General features: G+C 40.9%; 1 protein-coding gene across 2 annotated transcripts; it reads right to left on the bottom strand.

The window, feature by feature from the left end:
- Nucleotides 1-1204: 1204 nt before the first annotated feature.
- On the bottom strand, nt 1205-20376 carry LOC124143696 (arylsulfatase B-like). 2 transcript variants are annotated; one of them, XM_046512751.2, is made up of 14 exons: nt 20047-20376; nt 18853-18949; nt 14688-14739; nt 14471-14574; nt 13115-13221; nt 11694-11758; nt 9685-9786; nt 9426-9489; nt 7321-7418; nt 6880-7019; nt 5400-5458; nt 4984-5095; nt 3521-3651; nt 1205-1501 (listed from the first exon to the last, which is right to left on the bottom strand). In XM_046512751.2, exons 1-14 carry the CDS (start codon nt 20153-20155, stop codon nt 1329-1331), a joined length of 1413 nt encoding a protein of 470 aa, XP_046368707.1. In that variant the 5' UTR covers nt 20156-20376; the 3' UTR covers nt 1205-1328. The 2 variants fall into 2 exon arrangements, with proteins under 2 accessions (XP_046368707.1, XP_046368706.1); XM_046512750.2 differs by having other exon boundaries at nt 18838-18949; nt 20047-20375.
- Between the last annotated feature and the right edge of the window lie 1779 nt (nt 20377-22155).

Raw genomic sequence — 22155 nt, 5'->3', positions numbered from 1 at the left:
ACTGAGTTTTTCGTGTTTTTATGTTTGTTCACTTTTAGTATACCTGATTTGCTATAACATTTCCAAGTGAGTAAATGTTAAGTATGTTTTAAAGTGTGTCTGTCTGTCTGTCAAGCTATTTTACAACCAAAAGTAATTAATATCAATACGAAATTTATGACAATATATAAGTCTGTTCTGTAGGTTATGGATATAAAGCGCCATCTGTTCTTCAGGGCAATTTCAGGAGTGATTCTCATGCCACTGTCCTCATTGTCCTAAATTTGAGGTGGGGTAGCCTAGGGGTTAAGGTGTTCACTGTTCATGCTGAAAGCCAACGGTGTATTCCAAGGACTGTGTCACTGAGAGATCAAGGTTACAGCAGATGCAAGTGGCCATATAATCATGTGTTTTTGCCTTCACGAAGCAATGGTGTATTTAACCTTAGTTTCATGGAATAGACATAGGTATGCAACAAATGCACGATAACACTATGACGACATTCGTATACAGATTCACAAGGACGAGGGACGGTTGGGTAGCCTAGTTGTTTAAGTCCATCTCTGGTGTCCCCCGCTCAGATATTGCCGGAATATTGCTAAAAGCGGTGTAAAACCACACTCACTCACTCACTCACTCATAAGGATGAGGTAGGATACGGCCGGTTTCGGCCCATTGGAAATGTCAACTTTTATGTGACAGAATACTTTGTAATAATGGTACAAAAACATCAGACATATTCAGATGGTTGACAACTGACATACTTTTTTACACTTCCAAGTTGTTTCCTTCTGTCATGTTCAAGTACACAAGAATGGCTAAAAAAGTGAGTTTGTTTGTTTGTTGTTTAGTGCCGCACTCAGCTATATTCCAGCTATTTGACGGGGGTCTGTAAATAATCGAGTCTGGAACAGACAATCCAGTGACTGACATCATGAGCATCGATCCACGCAATTGGGATACGATGACATGCATCAACCAAGTCAGCGAACCTGACCACCAGATGCCTTCACGAAGCAATGGTTTATATAACCTTAGTGTCATAGAATAGTCACATGCCACATGCAACAAATGTACGTTAACAATATGAATACATTCGTATACAGATTTAAAAAGGATGAGGTAGAATAACGGTCGATAACGGAAATGACAGCTAAAACTATCAACCATCAACTCCATCTTGCAAAAGCGCTACAATTTTGAGACATTAAGAATAAAACGAATGAACAGTTAAATCATATTTATTTTTATTATGAAATATTTGGTGTATGTGGTATCGTATTTCGAAAGATAATAATTCGTGGTTTCAATTTAACATTTTGCTGCTTACATCAGGTGTTCTAAGCTCTCTAACACCATCCAGGAGACCACACCCCGCCCCAGTTCTTGGGATCGCCCTTGGGTTCTCTTGGGGGATAGTGTGCCGGCACCATGGACTGTCTCCATCCCTCCAGCCTCTGCTTCATGGTGGCCAAGAGGTCGGGGAACTCGGTCGCCAGGTCGTGTCGCTCAGTCGGGTCAGCTTGAAGGGGACAATCAGTTTCATTCTTATTCTTCATAATGCTGCCAGCTTACAATATCTATAAACTGATAATTCTGCGAACCTGAAAAATCTAAATAATTTGCCTTGGTCGCATCTTTCTATGGACCTGTGGGTACATGACAGAAGTCAACTGGTGTGGGTATATAGAGAATACTACACTCTTACTCGCTAGACACCATTTTTACGAAACGAGTGGACTTTCTATGGTATCTGAGATCAGATAAAGTGTAAATACATAACAACTTTCATTCGTTGAAAAACCAAACTGAAACCGGTTGCAAAATCTGGTTGCGCATGAATATTGATATATGCCCAAATATGGACATTTTATGCATACGCATTAACAACATGCGCCTGCAGTTGTGTTTGCAAACATTACAGCACCGACGCTCAAGATCTTTTTGGAAGAATTCCTTCAACTTATTGTAATTCAAGCGCCGCATTGTTAGTACGCAGGACACCTAGAAGAAAATAGGTCACATTAGCGCCGCGCTTTGAATATCGGACTAACAGTCGGTCACTCGCACTACCGGTGTTCCGGCTGTGCAATCATAATGGTTCGGTTTCCTTGATCTATCAGCTGAATTAATATCATGTCCGTACCATTTTGGAAGAGGGAAATAAGAGTGTTCGCCAACTGAACCACCCTATACTTAAGACGTGAAAATCAACAAACTCAAGTCTGCTTGCTTGTCAGTCACAGCTTCGAACGAAGGGCAAGGTCACCAGAAGGTCAAGAATCTGTCCAGATAGTTTAAACTGACTTCATTTCACCACGCTTATCCATTTACGTTACATCAAATTGAAAGTTGCGAAAGTGGTCGGGTGCGTCACGTTCATTTGGACCCTCGATCTATTGATCGGTAGTCGTACATTGTAAACGGATATAGCTCGATTATATAATGTCTGTAGAAGCTCTATGCATAACCTATTTGATGCGTGTGACTATCTTGTTTGGTTTACTAAAGTGTTTGTAAATATCTCTCGCTTTGATGAGATTGATTCAGTTCTGCCTTGTAGTTGCAAAATGAATGACGTCTCGCGATTATTATGAATGAAAAAAAGTAGTCCCGATGTGACAGAGTTCACGGTTATCAAAAACGGATAAAACGAGGTCAACATTGTACGACATCCGGTTATCAAAACGGACAAAACGAGGTCAACCTTATCCCCAGTACCGCAAACATGCACCGAAGTCAACTACTGTGGGTATTGGAGCGAACTAGAATATGTAAATATCTTGCCCCAGGGACACATTTGTATCACCTTGTGGGTATTGGCGCAGAATATATCCCAAGTGCCTCAGACATGCGTAGTAGCCAACTGAGGAGGATCATTTCGTTTAAATTTGTGACTTAGGTCACGTTTTGTCACCATACCCCCGCAGCCTAGGTTTGTGTTCATGTTGTCAACCTGTGGTAGACTTGGCAAGCTGTTATGTATCCGCCACCATATCATAGCTGCTACAGTGCTAAATAACACTCACTTATCATTACCTGTGTGTGATTATTGTGCAAAAAGGAGGTTGTCTGGGCGGTGGGGTAGTCTAGTGACTAAAGCGTTGGCTTGTCATGCCGAAGAACCTAACATGTGTACAATGTCCCCCGCTGATATTGCTGGAATAATGTTAAAAGCGGCGTAAAACCCTACTCACCCACTCACTGACTCAGGAGGTCATCTAGGTAGACACAAACCCTAGGAATGAAATGCTAATTTTCATGACTGTTTCTCTTGGACATGAAATTCAGTCCATTTACGCAATTTGGACTGGGAGTCCAACTGTGCTCTTGCCACGGAGATATGATCCTACTTAGCATCCTATGCTTCAAACAAGTGTTATCACAACTTGATCTGTCAAAAATGACATTGTGCATGAACAATGAAACTGCTCGGAAACACAACAAAGAAATGTCATTCAACCATGTTGGCCTACTCTGTCAGAGACCCAATTTCATAGATCATGTGACTTTGCAGAATGAACTCGGCTAACAGGTGTACCTGTAATGTTATATAGCTGGTATTGGGGCCATTTCTTTTTGTCTGCTCTGATATCTTCATCCAACGTTGGCAATGGGTACCAGTCGTTGTAGCGGCCAGGACTGCCGTGTATCAGCTTCAGATCCCCATACCTAGATGAGGCAACACAGATCATCACCCAGAGCACCACACCATTGCATACCGTAACCTCACTGTGACAGGAGGCTATTTTAAAGTGTGGATCGTATGGTCAACTTACAAATATTGGTATTCACTAAGTGCCGGCAGCCTCAATGTTGTCACTGTTGAGGCAGCCTTCGAAATGGCCTGTTTCTTCTCTCACATCTTGTCATCTCTACCTCTCCTCTTTCTGATCTTATACCCTCTCACATACATCTCTGTATCCTATTTCTTCTCTCACGCTTTCTAATCTTTTCCCCTCTTGTTTCCTCTATCACACCTAGTCCTTTCCCTCTCCTGTTTCTTCTCTCACAACTAATCTTTTCACCTCCTGTTCATCATCTCACACTTTCTAATATTTAACATTCCTGTTTCATCTCTCACACCTTCTAATCTTTTCACCTCCTGTTTCTTCTCTCACCCCGAATCTTTCCCACTCCTGTTTCCCATCTCACACTTTCTAATATTTAACATTCCTGTTTCATCTCGCACACCTTCTAATCTTTTCACCTCCTGTGTCTTCTCTCACAACTAATCTTTCCCACTCCTGTTTCCCATCTCACACTTTCTAATATTTAACATTCCTGTTTCATCTCTCACACCTTCTAATCTTTTCACCTCCTGTTTCCTCTCTCACAACTAATCTTTTCACCTCCTGTTTCTCATCTCACACTTTCTAATATTTAACATTCCTGTTTCATCTCTCACACCTTCTAATCTTTTCACCTCCTGTTTCCTCTCTCACACCAAATCTTTTCACCTCCTGTTTTTTCTCTCACACCTACTGATTTTTTCACCAAACTGATCTCTTCTCATCTCGTTTCTTCTCTCACACCTTCTATAGACGACGCTACACATATTACGGCGGAATAATTCATGTGCAGATCTGCCTCCCTGGGGTAACTCACAATCATGAACGAGGGTTCCAATACGAGAGTCGTCCTGATTACGATTCATGGTGTTCGTGGGATTCACTAAAGTGGGAATGGTGGAAGACTTTCATCCAGGCATGTAACTGAAATGCTGTTCCCCTCCTTCATTATCCTGGGAACTTTCTATTCTATTAAAATAAATACCCTGGACCCGTTCGCCACCATCGTTTCATTTCGGAAGTGATGTCACCGTCTCCATCTGCCTTATCACTAACACAGAATTTCTTCCGTCGTGTGAATATTTTGATTGGGACGGCTACTTTTCGTTATGGTACTGAATGGGTTTAGGGTAGTATCATTAAAAAAACATTCAATAGAGAAATAATACATTGAAGTATTGGGTATGTGTTAAACTCTGGATTGGCTACATACCTGATGGCTGAATTGCTCATGAGGTCGTCGATGTTGTACACAAACTCCTTCCTGTTGCTGGGGGAGTTTTGACTCAACATGTTCCACTGGTTAACGCCATCCATGCCCGGGTCTGTGATGAGTAAGAAATGTCACTCACACAAGGAGAGTGCACGGAGGAAGCCTATGACGCATGCCAATCTATCATCCTATTGCTTATCATGGATGACAAGCACGAACACCAAAACGATTATAAGAGGACTAGTGTTTAATGCAGCTGAATTTGCCATATATGTTTTCACTAAACTGTTTGATATATTTTGTTTTAATTATACATGATTACTATGATATATTAATATCTCAAGTCCTCGTTGTACTGGAATAATGCTTAAAGTGTCCTTAAAGTCACTCACTCACTCACTCACTCACTCACTCACCTGGTCTACCACCTGCCAGGTGGAGGAGTGTGGGGAACCAGTCAACTGCGTGCATCATTCTGCAACAGACAACGTGCTATGTAACACACACATAAGACAATGTGGCTCATTTATTATGTTTAAGATTTATACGCAAGATGATAAAAGGGACATTCAGTAAGGGCTTAATGAAGACGTGTGAAGGACTTCAATGATATGTCTAACATCATTCATCAGGTGTTGAACACATAATACAAGATATCATTCATCAACGAGGACGTAACATTAATACACGCGACTTCTGTGGCGCCATTCTATTCTTTAAATGGTTGATTATTCTTTCAGGAATGAACAACTGGTTTTCACTTATTTCTCATCTTGCGCTAACATTTCAATAAATGTACACATGGAATTTACAGAATTTATTTTTCGTTTTAAACACAAGTGAATAACTTCTAATTTTGTGTCGCCAGTTGGGCTCGAACCCGCATAATAGTAAAGTGTAGTAATCCACCGCTGCTATGGTGACACATCATATAATGTTGTAAAGTTAACTATTTAACGACAGAGAAAATATTCTTCATTGAGGAAAAACTAAATACACAGGAGTTGTATGTTTCAAATAATCCCTGTCAACTTGTTAGGATCCTACGCAATAGTTAACATCCTCCTACCATGAATTGTAAAGAGCAACTCGCGACAGCAGGTGCAGAGAACAAGTTCTACGTGCATGACGCAAGGGAGACTTACGCAGCATTATTACAGGCGACAAAGAGTTCTGGTTTCTTTTACCAATATTTTCGACAACATAGTGTTTTGTCCAAACTAGCCAGTCAATCATTGTGTACTGACTCGCCCTGTGGTGGTGCAGTCTGTCTCCCGAAGGATGACACACCCTGCGCTGGTGTAACCTGCCCCCTCCTCCTATGACTCACTCACCCTGTGCTGGTGTAACCTGCCCCACCATGGCTAACTCACCAAGTGTTAGGTGTAACCGGCCCCTATGACTGACTCATCCTGTTGCTGTAACCTGCCGCTCTGACTGACCCACCCTGTTGCTGTAACCTGCCCCTATGACTGACTCACCCTGTATTGCTGTAACCTGCCCCTATGACTGACTCACCCTGTATTGCTGTAACCTGCCCCTATGCCTGACTCACCCTGTGTATGGTGTAACCTGCCCCTATGTCTGACTCACACTGTGTTTGGTGTAACCTGCCCCTATGCCTGACTCACACTGAGTTTGGTGTAACCTACCCCTGTGCCTGACTCACCCTGTGTTTGGTGTAACCTGCCCCTATGACTGACTCACCCTGTGTTGCTGTAACCGGCCCCTATGCCTGACTCACCCTGTGTTGCTATAACCTGCACCTATGTCTGACTCACCCAGTGTTTGGTGTAACCTGCCCCTATGACTGACTCACCCTGTGTTGCCGTAACCTGCCCCTATGACTGACTCACCCTGTGTTTGGTGTAACCGACCCACATATGGCAGACTTACCCAGTGTTGGTGTAGTTCAACTTCTGCAGCAGCGTCTTACTGTACACGAACGCCGTCCCCTTGGTCCCTCCTTCCCACAGAGTCGTCTTGGCTCCCCGGAGTGGCAGATTGTTTGCACCGGCGTAAGTAGGACCACCGTTCTATATCAATACCATGTAACATTATCAGTTTGGTTACCGTTCTATTATTACATAAAATAATCTAGCTCGTACAAGCCCATTGAGATTTTAAAGCCCTGTACACCTCGCTTGTGACATATGTAACTCATAATGCTTTAGACCAACATTGTGGTTCATATGTTCTTACTAACATAGGGGAAAATACATAATTATTGAACTCCAAACCATGTCTTCCCATGTTACAACTTTAACACGGCGCGATGGTGTAGGGCACGATGGAAAACCAGTTATGTTCCCCCTTCTAGTTGGTATACTGACGCACGTCGGTGGTGAAGACGAGAAGGAGGTTGTCCACGAGGCCGCGGTCTCGTAGGGCCTGGGTGATGTTGCCGATCGCCTCATCAAGCGCCGATACCATGCCTGGCGTAGACATAGGGAGCAAGTTATTGATATAACATGGCGTTCTGCAGATTATTGGCATGTCATGTTGGTAAACCAGTTAGTGGGGAATTAAAATGATAACAGAGGTTCACTGATGCACTGAATAATCGTTATTCAGTGACCGCGAAATGAGTTAGTTCTGCTCGAATGTGCACCCACCTTTGCCTTTGTTGACTGAAAAGTCGGGTCAAGATGAACATAATGCTGTCGTGTATTTCAATGGCATGGTCTCTGTTAAACAATATTATTGAGTTTGTCAGACCTGAAGTGAATGATAGAAAATCAACATGGAATACTATAAGAACCCTTCCTTCATATCAACATTAAACACCCAGCGGACGATACATGAAAACCTGATCTAGATGCATAAGAACGGTGAGTATATTCTTGCTGTCTGTTACTTCACTGTAGCAGTGATGAGACCCTTCTGTTAGTCATAGTCATTGTACATATGTGGACGTTTCTATCAGTCATTGTTCTTTGTATATGTGAAGACGTTTCTATCAGTCGTTGTTTTTTGTATATGTGTAGACGTCTATCAGTCGTTGTTTTTTGTATATGTGTAGGCGTTTCTATCAGTCATTGTCCTTTGTCTATATGTACACGCTTCTATCAGTCATTGTTCTTTGTAATACTATATTTGTAGACGTTTCAATCAGTCATTGTTCTTTTTGGGGCGGCCGGGTAACCTAGTGATTAAAGCGTTCGCTCATCACACTGAAGACCCGGGTTCGATTTCCGACATGGGTACAACGTGTGAAGCCCATTTCCGGTGTCCCCCTCCGTGATATAACTGGAATATTGCTAAAAGCGGCGTAAAATCATACTCACTCATTGTTCTTTGTATATATGTACACGTTTCTATCAGTCATTGTTCTTTGTATATGTGTAGGCGTTGTTATCAGTCATTGTCCTTTGTATATGTGGAGACGTTTCTATCATTCATTGTCCTTTGTATATGTGGAGACGTTTCTATCAGTGATTGTTCTTTGTATATGTGGAGACGTTTCTATCAGTCATTGTCCTTTGTATATGTGGAGACGTTTCTATCAGTGATTGTTCTTTGTATATGTGGAGACGTTTCTATCAGTCATTGTCCTTTGTATATGTGGAGACGTTTCTATCAGTCATTGTCCTTTGTATATGTGGAGACGTTTCTATCAGTGATTGTTCTTTGTATATGTGGAGACGTTTCTATCAGTCATTGTCCTTTGTATATGTGGAGACGTTTCTATCAGTCATTGTTCTTTGTATATGTGGAGACGTTTCTATCAGTCATTGTCCTTTGTATATGTGGAGACGTTTCTATCAGTCATTGTCCTTTGTATATGTGGAGACGTTTCTATCAGTCATTGTCCTTTGTATATGTGGAGACGTTTCTATCAGTCATTGTCCTTTATATATGTGGAGACGTTTCTATCAGTCATTGTTCTTTGTATATGTGGAGATGTTTCTATCAGTCATTGTCCTTTGTATATGTGGAGACGTTTCTATCAGTCATTGTTCTTTGTATATGTGGAGACGTTTCTATCAGTCATTGTCCTTTGTATATGTGGAGACGTTTCTATCAGTGATTGTTCTTTGTATATGTGGAGACGTTTCTATCAGTCATTGTCCTTTGTATATGTGGAGACGTTTCTATCAGTCATTGTCCTTTGTATATGTGGAGACGTTTCTATCAGTCATTGTTCTTTGTATATGTGGAGACGTTTCTATCAGTCATTGTCCTTTGTATATGTGGAGACGTTTCTATCAGTCATTGTTCTTTGTATATGTGGAGACGTTTCTATCAGTCATTGTCCTTTGTATATGTGGAGACGTTTCTATCAGTGATTGTTCTTTGTATATGTGGAGACGTTTCTATCAGTCATTGTCCTTTGTATATGTGGAGACGTTTCTATCAGTGATTGTTCTTTGTATACGTGTAGAAGTTTCTACCCAGGCTTCAATATACCCACAGGGGATAATGATAGTCACATAAATTACCACAATACGTCCTCCGTTGTTTCGTCTTGATGTTCTTGTACAAATCTTCAAATCGTTGAGGAACCTGAAACATAAGGTATGATAATCACTGCCAAAAGATCCAAGATACATGCCTTTTTATTGAATCGAACTGGTTTATTAATATAAGCTATTTGTTGTTCAGATTGACAACGTCTTCAGATCTGTATCGCTGTCGTGTATGTCATCTAGTGTCTTATAGCGGTACTGTACGACGTGTGATGGGGTGTATCTGAGCTACCTGTAGTGGTTCATGGACAGACTGGAAGGGCAGGTACAGGTACAGGGGTTTGGTCTTGTCGTGGGTCCTGATGATTTCTACAGCTCGCGTGGCAAACGTCATCTGAAAACATTAACTGGAATTTAATTATAAATTCAAACTTCCCACGAGTGGCACTCCAAAGTCATGTGGTTGTGTTGCTTGCATTATTTACCAGGTATTAGTATTTGGCCTACAAAATCCAAGTGACCCGAAATGAATTAACCGTATACTTGGCACAAGCACAGAGTGGTCCTCTATGGATTTATATGATGCTACAAATGAATGACTATCTAAGGATTGATCTGAACCTACACAGGGTGATTATCTAAGGATCGCACTGAGTCGACATTTGCTCATCATCTATTCATTACGCGGAATCTGCACAGGTCAAGGGTGATTGTCTATGGATTGGTTTGAATCTACACGGTGTGATTATTTATGGATTGCGCTGAATCTACACAGTGTGATTATCTAAGTATCGCACTGTGTCGACATTTGCTCATCATCTATTCATTACGCGGAATCTGCACAGGTCTAGGGTGATTATTTATGGATTGTGCTGAATCTACACAGTGTGGTTATCTATGGACTGCGATTAATCTGCACAGAGTGACTGTCGATGGATTGCACTGAATCTACACAGTGTGATTATCCATGGATTGCGCTGAATCTACACAGTGTGGTTATCTATGGACTGGGCTGAATCTACACAGTGTGATTATCTATGGACTGCGCTGAATCTACACTGTGTGGTTATCTATGGACTGCGATTAATCTGCACAGAGTGACTGTCGATGGATTGCACTGAATCTACACAGTGTGATTATCCATGGATTGCGCTGAATCTACACGGTGTGATTATTTATGGACTGCGCTGAATCTACACAGTGTGATTATCCATGGACTGCGCTGATTCTACACAGTGTGGTTATCTATGGACTGCGCTGAATCTACACAGTGTGATTATCTATGGACTGCGCTGAATGTACACAGTGTGATTATCCATGGATTGCGCTGAATCTACACAGTGTGATTATCCATGGATTGCGCTGAATCTACACAGTGTGGTTATCTATGGACTGCGCTGAATCTACACAGTGTGGTTATCTATGGACTGCGCTTATTCTACACAGTGTGGTTATCTATGGACTGCGCTGAATCTACACAGAGTGACTGTCGATGGATTGCACTGAATCTACACAGTGTGGTTATCTATGGACTGCGCTGAATCTACACAGTGTGGTTATCTATGGACTGCGCTTATTCTACACAGTGTGGTTATCTATGGACTGCGCTGAATCTACACAGAGTGACTGTCGATGGATTGCACTGAATCTACACAGTGTGATTATCCATGGATTGCGCTGAATCTACACAGTGTGGTTATCTATGGATTGCGCTGATTCTACACAGTGTGGTTATCTATGGACTGCGATTAATCTGCACAGAGTGACTGTCGATGGAATGCACTGAATCTACACGGTGTGATTATCTATGGACTGCGCTGAATCTACACAGTGTGATTATCCATGGACTGCGCTGATTCTACACAGTGTGGTTATCTATGGACTGCGCTGAATCTACACAGTGTGATCATCTATGGACTGCGCTGAATCTACACAGTGTGGTAATCTATGGACTGCGCTGATTCTACACAGTGTGGTTATCTATGGACTGCGCTGAATGTACACAGTGTGGTTATCTATGGACTGCGCTGAATGTACACCGTGTGGTTATCTATGGACTGTGATTAATCTCAATTTGAGACTGTCGATGGATTGCACTAAATGTTAACAGGATAAGTGTCTGTGGATTGCATTGAATCTACACCGGGTGCTCATATTTGGCTTGCACTAGCTACGAAGGGTGATCATCACCTTAATATCAACCGCATATCCGAATTATTAGATTTTTCTAAAAAGGAAAAAATGTTTGAATTTACTTTGGCGTGTGCAGTGTTACTTTCAGATGATTTTTCGAAGACGTACCGCGGAGTAGGGTCCACTGTAATTTCTTGCCACTGTTTTATTGAACCGGAAGTCAAACCCATCGCCTGCAAAACACAAATAAAGCAGTGAGATCTAACTGAAGCTTACACTGAGGATAAAAGATGCAATCGGCTTCACATTGGCCAACAATAGGTCTCATAATGTTCAAGCTTACGGTGCATTTTCCAGTGTCCACATACCAAATTTGATGTCATTGTCTGTGTCTGCGTTTTTTGGTCAATGGTGGAAATAAATGCGACTAAACCATAAACAAATCTCGTCCATTGTACGATTCCGACTATATCATGAGCATGTGTTTATGAATTACTATCAAATTGTGATGATATCAGGTGTTCGCGAAAAGGTGAGCGTATCCCACCCCACCGATGACACCTGTCATAGACACGTGCAAAGGCAAGTCATTTGTTTACATTACAAAAACACTTGAACAGATGTTACAAGTCAAAATAGTCATTGCAATGGACATCATATTTATCACCGGTGCGTCATAATTTGGAAACGTCCTCCATATAAAACATTTGGAAAGCTTTTACTGAGGCCTTGAATGTTGAACAAACAACTTCTGACCAAGACTTGTATAACGCTCTTTGACCTCTTGGAAAAAAGAGCATGATCGATTGTAACGCAAAAGCTGCGACATGTAAAAGGCTTAAACTGCAGGAATATTGCTCGACATAAACGGAAAGTTGACTATTAAAAAGTTGAGGTCATTTCTTTTGTCAGGTCTTTGAAAGGCATTTAGAAGTGATACACATAAGGAAGAGAATATATGGATGTAAACTTCTTCATTGTGAGGAACACAACGTTTCGGAGTATGTGCTTACTCCTTCATCAGGTGAATGAATGCCTTGAAGCAGAGAGCATGTATATGTATAGGTAAGGACAACACAATAATAAGATAACAAAAGGTGAAAAATAACAAAATGTAGAAATTAACAAGGGAAGCCAACAGATGATTTCCTGGTCACGGTTCATGCCTGGCTGAAGTCTCCTAATGTCAATGGCTTCTTGTAGTTTTCTTTGTCGCTTTATCTCCTGCATGTAAGAACTGGTTATATCGGCACCGGGTGGTTATTTGGTTTAAGCTGGCTGCATGTCCTCGTACAATCATAGTGTCAATACCTGTTGGCCAATACCCCGACAGGGTGTAGTGTTGCTCATAATATAGATCACTGGATTGTCTGGCACAGATTCTAGTATTGACAGGCCGCTGTGATATAGCTGGAATATTGTTGAATGTAGAGTAAAAGTCTTGAAAACAAAAGTGGGGGCATCGAGGCGAAGTTTCAGCTTCATTGTTGCTTTTGTGTCCGATATATTTTCATCGACTCTCTGTTGTCTTATGCTGTCTACAGCATACATGCATCTCTAAAAGTAATGTAATGTAATGCCTTTCCTACCTCTGACGTGAGTGTAGTAACCCTCTGCTCCATTATAATACCCCAGGAACGAGTCGAAGCCACGCATTGTAGGGGTGTATTTCCAGTTACAGAACCCAAGATGCCATCTGTTAAAAACGAATATTGCTTAAGTAGTAAAGAAGGTAGCATGCCCAAGTCCATATTTTTGTTTGTTGTTTACGCGTAGTAATATTCCTGCTTTATTGCAGTGGCCTGTATATGATGGAACCTGGACTAGGCAAACAAGTGATTGAAAGTCACGACAGGCGCCAAAGTTCCAATGCAATAAGGTCGCCTCTAACGACAAGCAAAGACACGAGTCCCCGTGACGTCTCTATGCACAGTGTTCGGGTCACAAGTCAGGAGAATTGGCCCTGCTTGAGACTATTTGTTTCCAGGGCCTGACAAAAAACTGAACCACGACTTTCAAGAGATTCCACTCTAAATGTGCCTGTGTTCTCCATTACTTATACACAGGATGGTGATGTGAAAGAAACCTTCCAGCATCTACTGTACACATCTCAAAGAAAATAACATATTTTACAACAACCCTACAATCTCTGTGTTTGTATTTGTACACTAAAGGGAGTGCAAGAATCCGAAGGAGTGTTTAAATCCCAGATTTGTGATCATTATGATGCTTGAACCGGCACGTCATCACCATATCCATGCTCGTGGGTTTCTCTCCATGGTACGAGGGGCGTTCAATAAGTTTTGCAACTTGGGCATTTGTGTTTTACACAAACAATGTCAACTTGTGGTAGGTGTGACACTAGTCATAACATCAGGTTGACACGTGTCATAACAAGTTCCAGACACAACAATAAGTTAGATGTGATGGCTTCATTTCACCTAAGGGTGGTCACAATCATGGATTCTCTCAAACATGAACAACTCACTGTAAGAAAGTTCATTACCACGGAAGGATGCAAAGCAAAAGAAATCCATATATGACGTATGTGAATGTGGATTCGAACAGTTAAATCACCCACCCTACAGCCCAGACTTAGTTCCCAGTGACTATTTCCTGTTCCGGCAAATGAAATCTGCCCTACGTGGAAGACGCTTCTAGGATGACGAGAACATAAAGGCTGCCACAGAGGGGTGGTTAGAGGGCCAATCTGCGGATTTCTATAAAAGTGGTATCAAAAGCTTGAAGGACAAATGGAACAAGTATATTGAGGTGAATGGAGATTGTATTGAAAAAAGTGCAAAAGATATTCTGCGATTTGGTCTTATATTGAAGTTGTAAAACTTATTGATCGCCCCTCGTAAACTTCTGACACTTGCATCACTTTGGCCTTTTTCCGACATGAATCTCATACCGCGTGCTGTAACTTAACTCTCATAACTCACTTGCCGACTGCGTGGGTTGCATAGCCGAGCTCTTTCAGTTTCTGTGGCAGCAGAGTAAAGTTGGCGGGTACATACCCTGGTACCTGCGGGTGGATTACGTCATGCTGGAACACACACATCCCTCATGAACACATTCCATGGTGTGCACAACAATAATTGAAAAGGAGTGAGTGAGTGAGTGAAGTTGGGAGAGTCAGTCAGTCAGTCAGTGACCCACCTGTAGCCCCGTGTGGTAGGGGTAATATCCAGTCATGAAGCAATTTCGGGATCTGTAATTAGAAGCACCATCATGATCAGTACAACTGAATATGCGCAGTGCAACTTCATTCGTATATATTGTGTGTCAAATAAGCGGTTTGAATATCAATCCGGTATATCGATGATGCTCCAGCTCGCATTAGGGCTGTCAGGTAGCCTCGTGGTTAAAGCGTTCGCACGTCACGCCGAAGACCCGGCTTCGATACCCGACATGGGTACAATGTGTGAAGCCCATTTCTGGTGTCCCCCGCTGTGATATTGCTGAAATATTGCTCAAAGCGGCGTAATACCAACTCACTCACTCACTCCAGTTCGCATTTTTCTTGGATACTGCCTCCAAAGCTACAGGCTGTAAAACTGTGTTCAGTTCCACCTTAGATCCACGCTGGTTTAGTTGTACATGTTCATGTTAATAGTGTACATGTACCAAGTGTACGTCCTGGTTGTATGCAATTGCATGTGAATCTAATTTGCACCTCTAATTTCAATATATATTTGTTTCATATTTGACTTAATGCTCAATGATATGCGCTTTGTTTTTGTTTTCAGGTGAACATTTGACTTGCCTTTGCATGTGCTTGTGACGGGTGCCACCGGAGGGGGAGGACACGCTCACCTTTTCGGGAACACCTCGTATCATTACTATTTGATAGTGATTCATATACACATGCTCATGATATGGTCAAAAGTTTTATGCAGAGATTTTTATTGGATATGGAAAAGGTTTTGTCGCTTTGTTATTATTATTATTATTATTATTGTTGTTGTTGTTGTTGTTGTTGTTGGTGGTGGTGGTGGTGGTGGTGGTGATATTAGTTTATATTTAATTTTTGTTACTAAAATACTAAACATGTTTAGATAACGGGGGTGTTGTGTTTAGATGGCGTTTAGGCTAAGAGAATATAGCTCTTTTCTCATGTTTCTACCCTAAACGTGTTCATATGGAACTCACCAAATGTGTATTCTGTTCAGGATTTAAACACACCCTTTAATATGTATAGATCTAAACATGCTTTGTGTACATGTGTTTACATTCTAACCATATTTCTACAGAGAACTCTATCGATGCTCTGTTATGTAAAGTTATACACATCATTTATTCGGTTTCAAGAAACGTGCAGTGCGTCATATGGTAGGTTTCGATTGAGTTTTCGATTATCAAGAATACTACCTATACTCGTTTTTTTTAAATCTCAGCTTGTGTGTCCACCAGATCGAAACACGACGTCAACTGAATCACTCTTTGTAACGTATTATACACAGGGGAGTTATGCAAAGCAGACCACACCTCCGAAATGAGGACCGATATTTTGCAAATATTTGTATGAATTATTGGTGGCAGACATTAAGTTGGTGACGATCTGAAAACATGGAGCAACAGATTGGTTGTTTTGCTCTCTCGCCGGCAACACGAGTGAGACGATATGCGCCGCTTTTAGCAATATTTCAGCAATGTCACGGCGAGGGACACCAAAAATGGGCTTCACACATTGTACCCATGTTGGGAATAGAACCCGGGCCTTAGGCGTGACGAGGGAACGCTTTTACGACTAGGCTACCCGACCGCAATTGAGCATGGATGTAGCATGCATATCGGGTATATGAACTGTATCGGTCTCATCACTGGACATCTTGTCGCTTCCCGCCCACAGATATTCTGAATGAATAGTAGTGAGTACTCAAGCAGGTTCAATGTTCTAGCGCAAAACAATTAACTTTTCTGATAATCTGCTGGTTATCGGGGATACGAGTTGTGTACAGTCAGCAGTTAGGACGGGTTCGGAGTTTCGAATAGACAGTAACATGAAGGGGTATCAGTCATGAGGCACTGAAGTCAATCCAGGGCCCTAAACTAGAGCATACGATACAGAAGATTATTCAGATATCAGGAAAGCTTTAGACAGTTTGACAACCAACATCGCAAGTGTGGTTGACAAGTAGAAAACTATGAGTGGTACCCTCAGACAGTAGAAGTAAATAATTCCAGAATGAATTAACAGATTTTGAAGACAAAGAAAAGTCAATTAGGACTATCATTGCAACCTAGTGTAATCGAAGCTAGATAAAGCTGAAGGGTCTTCAAGAGGGAGCATTCTAATCTCTTTTGGAATCGACATGAAAGAAAAAGAAGAGCAAGTGAAGACAAAGGGGAAAAATGATTTTACCAATACCGAGACCAATCAGTTTGGTTTGGTTAACAGGCTACGATCCACGGAAAGATTTACACATTTATCATATGAATGTACAACAATGTTAAGTGCACTGTTTAAGTTAATTGTGTTTGTTTGTTTGTTGTTTAACGCCGAACTCAGAAATATTACAGCTATATGACGACGGTCTGTAAATAATCGAGTCTCGTCCAAACAATCCAGTGATTGACATTATGAGCATCGATCCACGCAATTGGGATACGATGACATGCATCAACCAAGTCAGCGAGCCTGACCACCCAATCCCGTTAGTCGCCTCTTACGACAAGCATAGTCACCTGTTGCGGCAAGAATGGTTTGCTGAAGACCTACATGTATTCTACCCCTGATCTTCACGGGTCTTATGTTAATTATGGAAATCATTGAACTGTATATTGTTCTAGCTCCTGTGGTGTCAGGCAAGGATGTGCCCTCAGTCCTGTCCTCTTTTCTCTGTTTATCAAATAACTATCTCATTTCTTCATTTAATGATGACAATTTTATGTCGGAGGAAATGTTAAATATCATGGTATTACTGCTTGCAGATGACCTGGTATTGATTGCAGCTGTGGTAAAGTTACAGCGACGATTAGATTAGATAAGTAATGTCAATATTCTAGTTTGTGGGGAATGGATATAAATGTGGAAACGAGTTAGATTATTGTACGGACGGGCATGAAGTGATATTACGGAGAATATAATTATTATAATGTGTATTGAATTAATACTATGTCCACTGTCAATGGTGACAGTATAGGTGAGTGAGTTGTGCTCAAAGCGAGAGACACAGCAAGAGACACTTTAAAGTCATGTGGGGAATCGCACCTGGGTCTTTGGCGTTACGGGCCAACGCTAAAGTCAACCCCATAACCCTGGTGACGGAATGATTCAGTCAAAGCTGTTTGAAGCTGTTCAGATGCATGATCAAGACAATGACTGTCATTATGCACTTCCATCAGACAAAGATTCATTATGCAATTGCATCGGACAAATACTGTTATTATGCAGCATTTTCTCAACATTATTATATAATACGTGCCATAGATTATTGGCAGTAATCATGCATTGATAACACCTGTCGCCTGTCGATGTCTCATAACAATAGCAATCAATAAATCAGGAATAACAGGTAAACTTGAATAAGCAACTGAGTATAACTTTTTCCGAAAGGCTGTCAACATTGCTTCTTAAGATAATTATACAATTAACATCTACAGAATGTAATAAGTAAGAGGAGACGCATGTATGGTTGTATATACGATGTGTTAAATAACGTACACAGTGATCGCACGTATTGTACGCATGACGAGACGTATGTAGGTGTTGTACACATGATATATTAAATACATTACGCAGTGAACGCACGTATTGTACGCAAGAGGAGACGTGTGTATGGGTTGTTTACACGATATACTGAAAAACGTACGTAATGAACCCACGTATTATACGCAAGAGGAGACGTATGTATGGGTCGTATACACGATATATTTAATACCTTGCGCAGTGAACGCACGTATTGTACGCAAGAGGAGACGTGTGTATGGGTTGTATACACGATATACTGAAAAACGTACGCAATGAACCCACGTATTATACGCAATAGGAGGCGTGTGTATGGGTTGCATACACGATATATTAAATACCTTACGCAGTGAACCCACGTATTATACGCAAGAGGAGACGTGTGTATGGGTTGCATACACGATATATTAAATACCTTACGCAGTGAACGCACGTAGTGTACACAAGAGAAGACTTGTGTAGGTGTTGTATACACGATATATTAAATAACTTACGCAGTAAACGCACGTATTGCACTGTATTTAGGGTTAAATATATGATTATGCATATACTTACGATAAGCATATGTACTATGAGCAAGAGGAAATGGCTGAAGTAACGTGTCGTAACAAGACTTACGGTGAACACACGTACTGTACGTAGGAGGAGTTTAGTATCACTCCCTGGCGGGCTAGGCTGTCGATGTTTGGAGTAATCATCTGAGGGTTGTGAAACCCCACATCGTTCCATCCTGGTGGTAAAAATACAAATAATCCACTGTAAAATAATGTGTTTATCTGATCTAAACATGTTTAGGAAGGTGTTTAAATCCTAAACGGAACACACAAACGGTGTGTTCACGCGTTTAGGGTCAAAGCACATAAAATGAGCCTAAACACAGTCTAAACACTTCCTAAATACAACATCCCCACAATCTTACCATATTTAGAATTTAAACATGCATATGGTTACGACAACACGTATGTCTTTGTGTATTATTCTAATAATCTAAACAAGTTTAGAATTTAAACATATCTATATATAATGCATATCATTCAACATGAAGTCAGATATTGATAAGGTGTATAATATATATTGAAATGTGCAATCAGATTCACAGGCACTTGCATAACACAAATACCACCAGGACTTACAACGAACTTGCTACAATATTAACATACTCATGTACAAATAAACTAAGCTGAGATAATGTTAGCTTAATTGTAACAAAATGTGTTTAGGTCCTAAACACAAATCTAATCACGTTCTTTGTCCCATAATTTTGACCTGTTTAGGATTTTGTTTAACAGCTGAACGTCTTTAAGGTCTAAATGTGGGAAAGACCCGTATATGATATGCACTTTATTTAAATATGTTTACTTTCTAATCACGTCTAAATTGTAAACGTGTTTAAATGTGTTTAATTTCGAAACATGTTTAGATTATGATGATGTTGTTTAGGCTGTGAGACGATAGCTCATTTCATGTGTTTAGACCCTAAACGTGTGTATTCCGTTGAGTATTGAAACACGTTCCTAAACTTGTTCAGATCTAAACATGCCTTGTATGTGTTTACATTCTAACCACAGTTTTTACAGTGTTGATGAAGTACACAGGATATGTGCACGTGTATCCAGCTGGTTTCCTCGCTCTCTTCAATTTTGCTCCATTCTTATAGATTGATTGCATGTTTGCTTAGTGGTCGTTAATTGATCAATTGACATATGCGTTAGCATGAGGCATAAATTATAGGACATAAGCCTACAGTGTTATGGTATAGGAAGAGGTCGCTTGCACCGGAAAGCAGTCACGCGGTGTTGAGTAGATGTATAAAACAACACGACTTACCCAAATCATCCGCCACAATGAACACTAAGTGGGGTGGCTTCACGACAGCGCCCACGGTGACAACCCACAGGCTGCAGACGACAGCCAGAGACGCTACTACCATCTCCATTGTTGAGTCTCATGAAACGCTAAGATTTGCCTTATCTGGTGAACTGGAATGCGTGTTAAATACTCGGGGCCTTCCACAACTGTGTCATATACCTGTTGCAATAACTATCACGTGATAGGGCATAGTGCTTCTGGAAAAGAATAGTATTTCTAGAAAAGTATTTCTATCCGCGCTTGTCGGTTGGGTAGTCAAGTGTCAAGTGACTGAAGAGGGAGGTGCCTTAAAAAGCCGGAAAACAAAGTCGGCCGGGTCATTGGGTGATTCTAAAAGTGGAGGATTAAAACGAAACACATTATCGCTCGAGAAAGGTGGTAGGCGAGTGCAGTTTAAAAATGCAAGACTAAACCGCACATGTGAAATCCTATATTTCGACATATTGTGAAAAAGTGTTGTGTTCATTATGACAAGGACACACACAACTACATTCATTGCAATTCTTATGTATTTTATCGGAATATGGATTTGCGCACTTAGCAAAACGGATTTAGAATTAAAACACAAATAGTGCGGGTGATTCTGCTCTTCTTAACTGTTTGTGGATTAAATATATACTTGTATGCGACAAGTCGAATTTTCGTTATTTTTTTTAATATATTCTTTCTATATTTATAGTTCCTATAACTAAAGTTTTGCCTCCGGTGTGAACAAAATATTCATTGTGAACTTGTCTTCTCCATTCAAGAACGTATATCTTGAATCAATACCAGAATAACATGTGGAATGAGTGAGGGAGTAAGATGGGTTTAACGCCACTTTTAACATTATTTCTGTTATCGGGGTGGCTTACGGCCAAAACTTGCTACTATCACAACCTTGTTCCGTACAATCATTTTATATCGCTGTGATGACTGAAACATGGTTTGATGATATAGATCTACTACATGTGTTCCCAGATCATGAATCTATCACCAAACAAGCAGTACATATTTCAAACTGTTGGAGACTGCCCGTGGTTGTAATACCTTTATTTAAAGCACACTTTAATGATCAAATGGTCTAAAATTGCAACATTGTTTGGTCTAGATTATGATCTATTGTATGGCTGTCACCCAGAAAGATATACCTGGTATAACAAACCTTATTTATGCTGCAAAAATAAATATATTTCAAGACAGTCTTTTAGAAATACTCGTACGTTTACCAGATATCTGATATGGCGACGACATCAGTGCACGAACAGGAACTAATGCTGAATTTGTTGAAGATGATATAATAGAGCACATTAAAAACACTGCCAGATTTTATCCTGGATAATTCTAATCTAAAGCTCTTATCTGCCGATAATATCGTAAACAACTTGTGTAAACGTTTTCTGGATTTATGCTTTGATTGTTTGTTTATTGTTTAACGCCGCATTCACCAATATTCCAGCTATGTGACGGCGGTCTGTAAATATTTGAATCTGGACCAGACAATCCAGTGATTGATAGCATGACCATCGATCTACGCAATTGGGTTGGTTGGTTGGTTGGTTTGTTGTTTAACGCCCCACTCAGCAATATTCCAGCTATATGACGGCGGTCTGTAAAATAATCGAGTCTGGACCAGACAATCCAGTGATTGATATCATGAGCATCGATCCACGCAATTGGGATCGATGGCATCCATCAACCAAGTCAGCGAGCCTGACCATCCGATCCCGTTAGTCGCCTTTTACGACAAGCATAATCACCTTTTACGGCAAGCATGGGTTGCTGAAGACCTATTCTACCCCGGAATCTTCACGGGTCGAGAGAAATTATGTAAATAATTAGATTGACGATGAATGTAACGGGTTAAAATCGGACCATTACAGAAAACATAAAGTATAAAAAAAACATAAGAATAAAGATTCGGGTGAACCTGGTGAGCTTACTGCAAACACAAGTCAGATGCCTTTACATGAATCCTCAGTTCCAGCAGTAGCAAACCCCAAATATCACATGAACGTTCGCATCATTCTCCGTAAATTCCCCCATGCAGTTGTCACTGATGAGTTTCCTCCGATTCCGACCCCTGTC

Source organism: Haliotis rufescens, unplaced genomic scaffold (genome assembly GCF_023055435.1).
Source record: "Haliotis rufescens isolate VD_foot unplaced genomic scaffold, xgHalRufe1.0.p SCAF_7, whole genome shotgun sequence".
NCBI lineage: Eukaryota > Metazoa > Mollusca > Gastropoda > Lepetellida > Haliotidae > Haliotis > Haliotis rufescens.
This window is presented reverse-complemented; position numbering and strand designations above follow the sequence as displayed.

What these genes read in the sequence shown, in the direction of transcription:
- LOC124143696 (XM_046512750.2), bottom strand. Translation starts at nt 20,155, where the DNA reads ATGGAGATGGTAGTAGCGTCTCTGGCTGTCGTCTGCAGCCTGTGGGTT. An exon ending in GCAACCCACGCAGTCGGCAA is followed by an intron (nt 13,222 to 14,470) that starts GTGAGTTATGAG and finishes CGTTTTTAACAG; the next exon opens with ATGGCATCTTGGGTTCTGTA. An exon ending in TTGAACTACACCAACACTGG is followed by an intron (nt 5,459 to 6,879) that starts GTAAGTCTGCCA and finishes TGTCTGTTGCAG; the next exon opens with AATGATGCACGCAGTTGACT.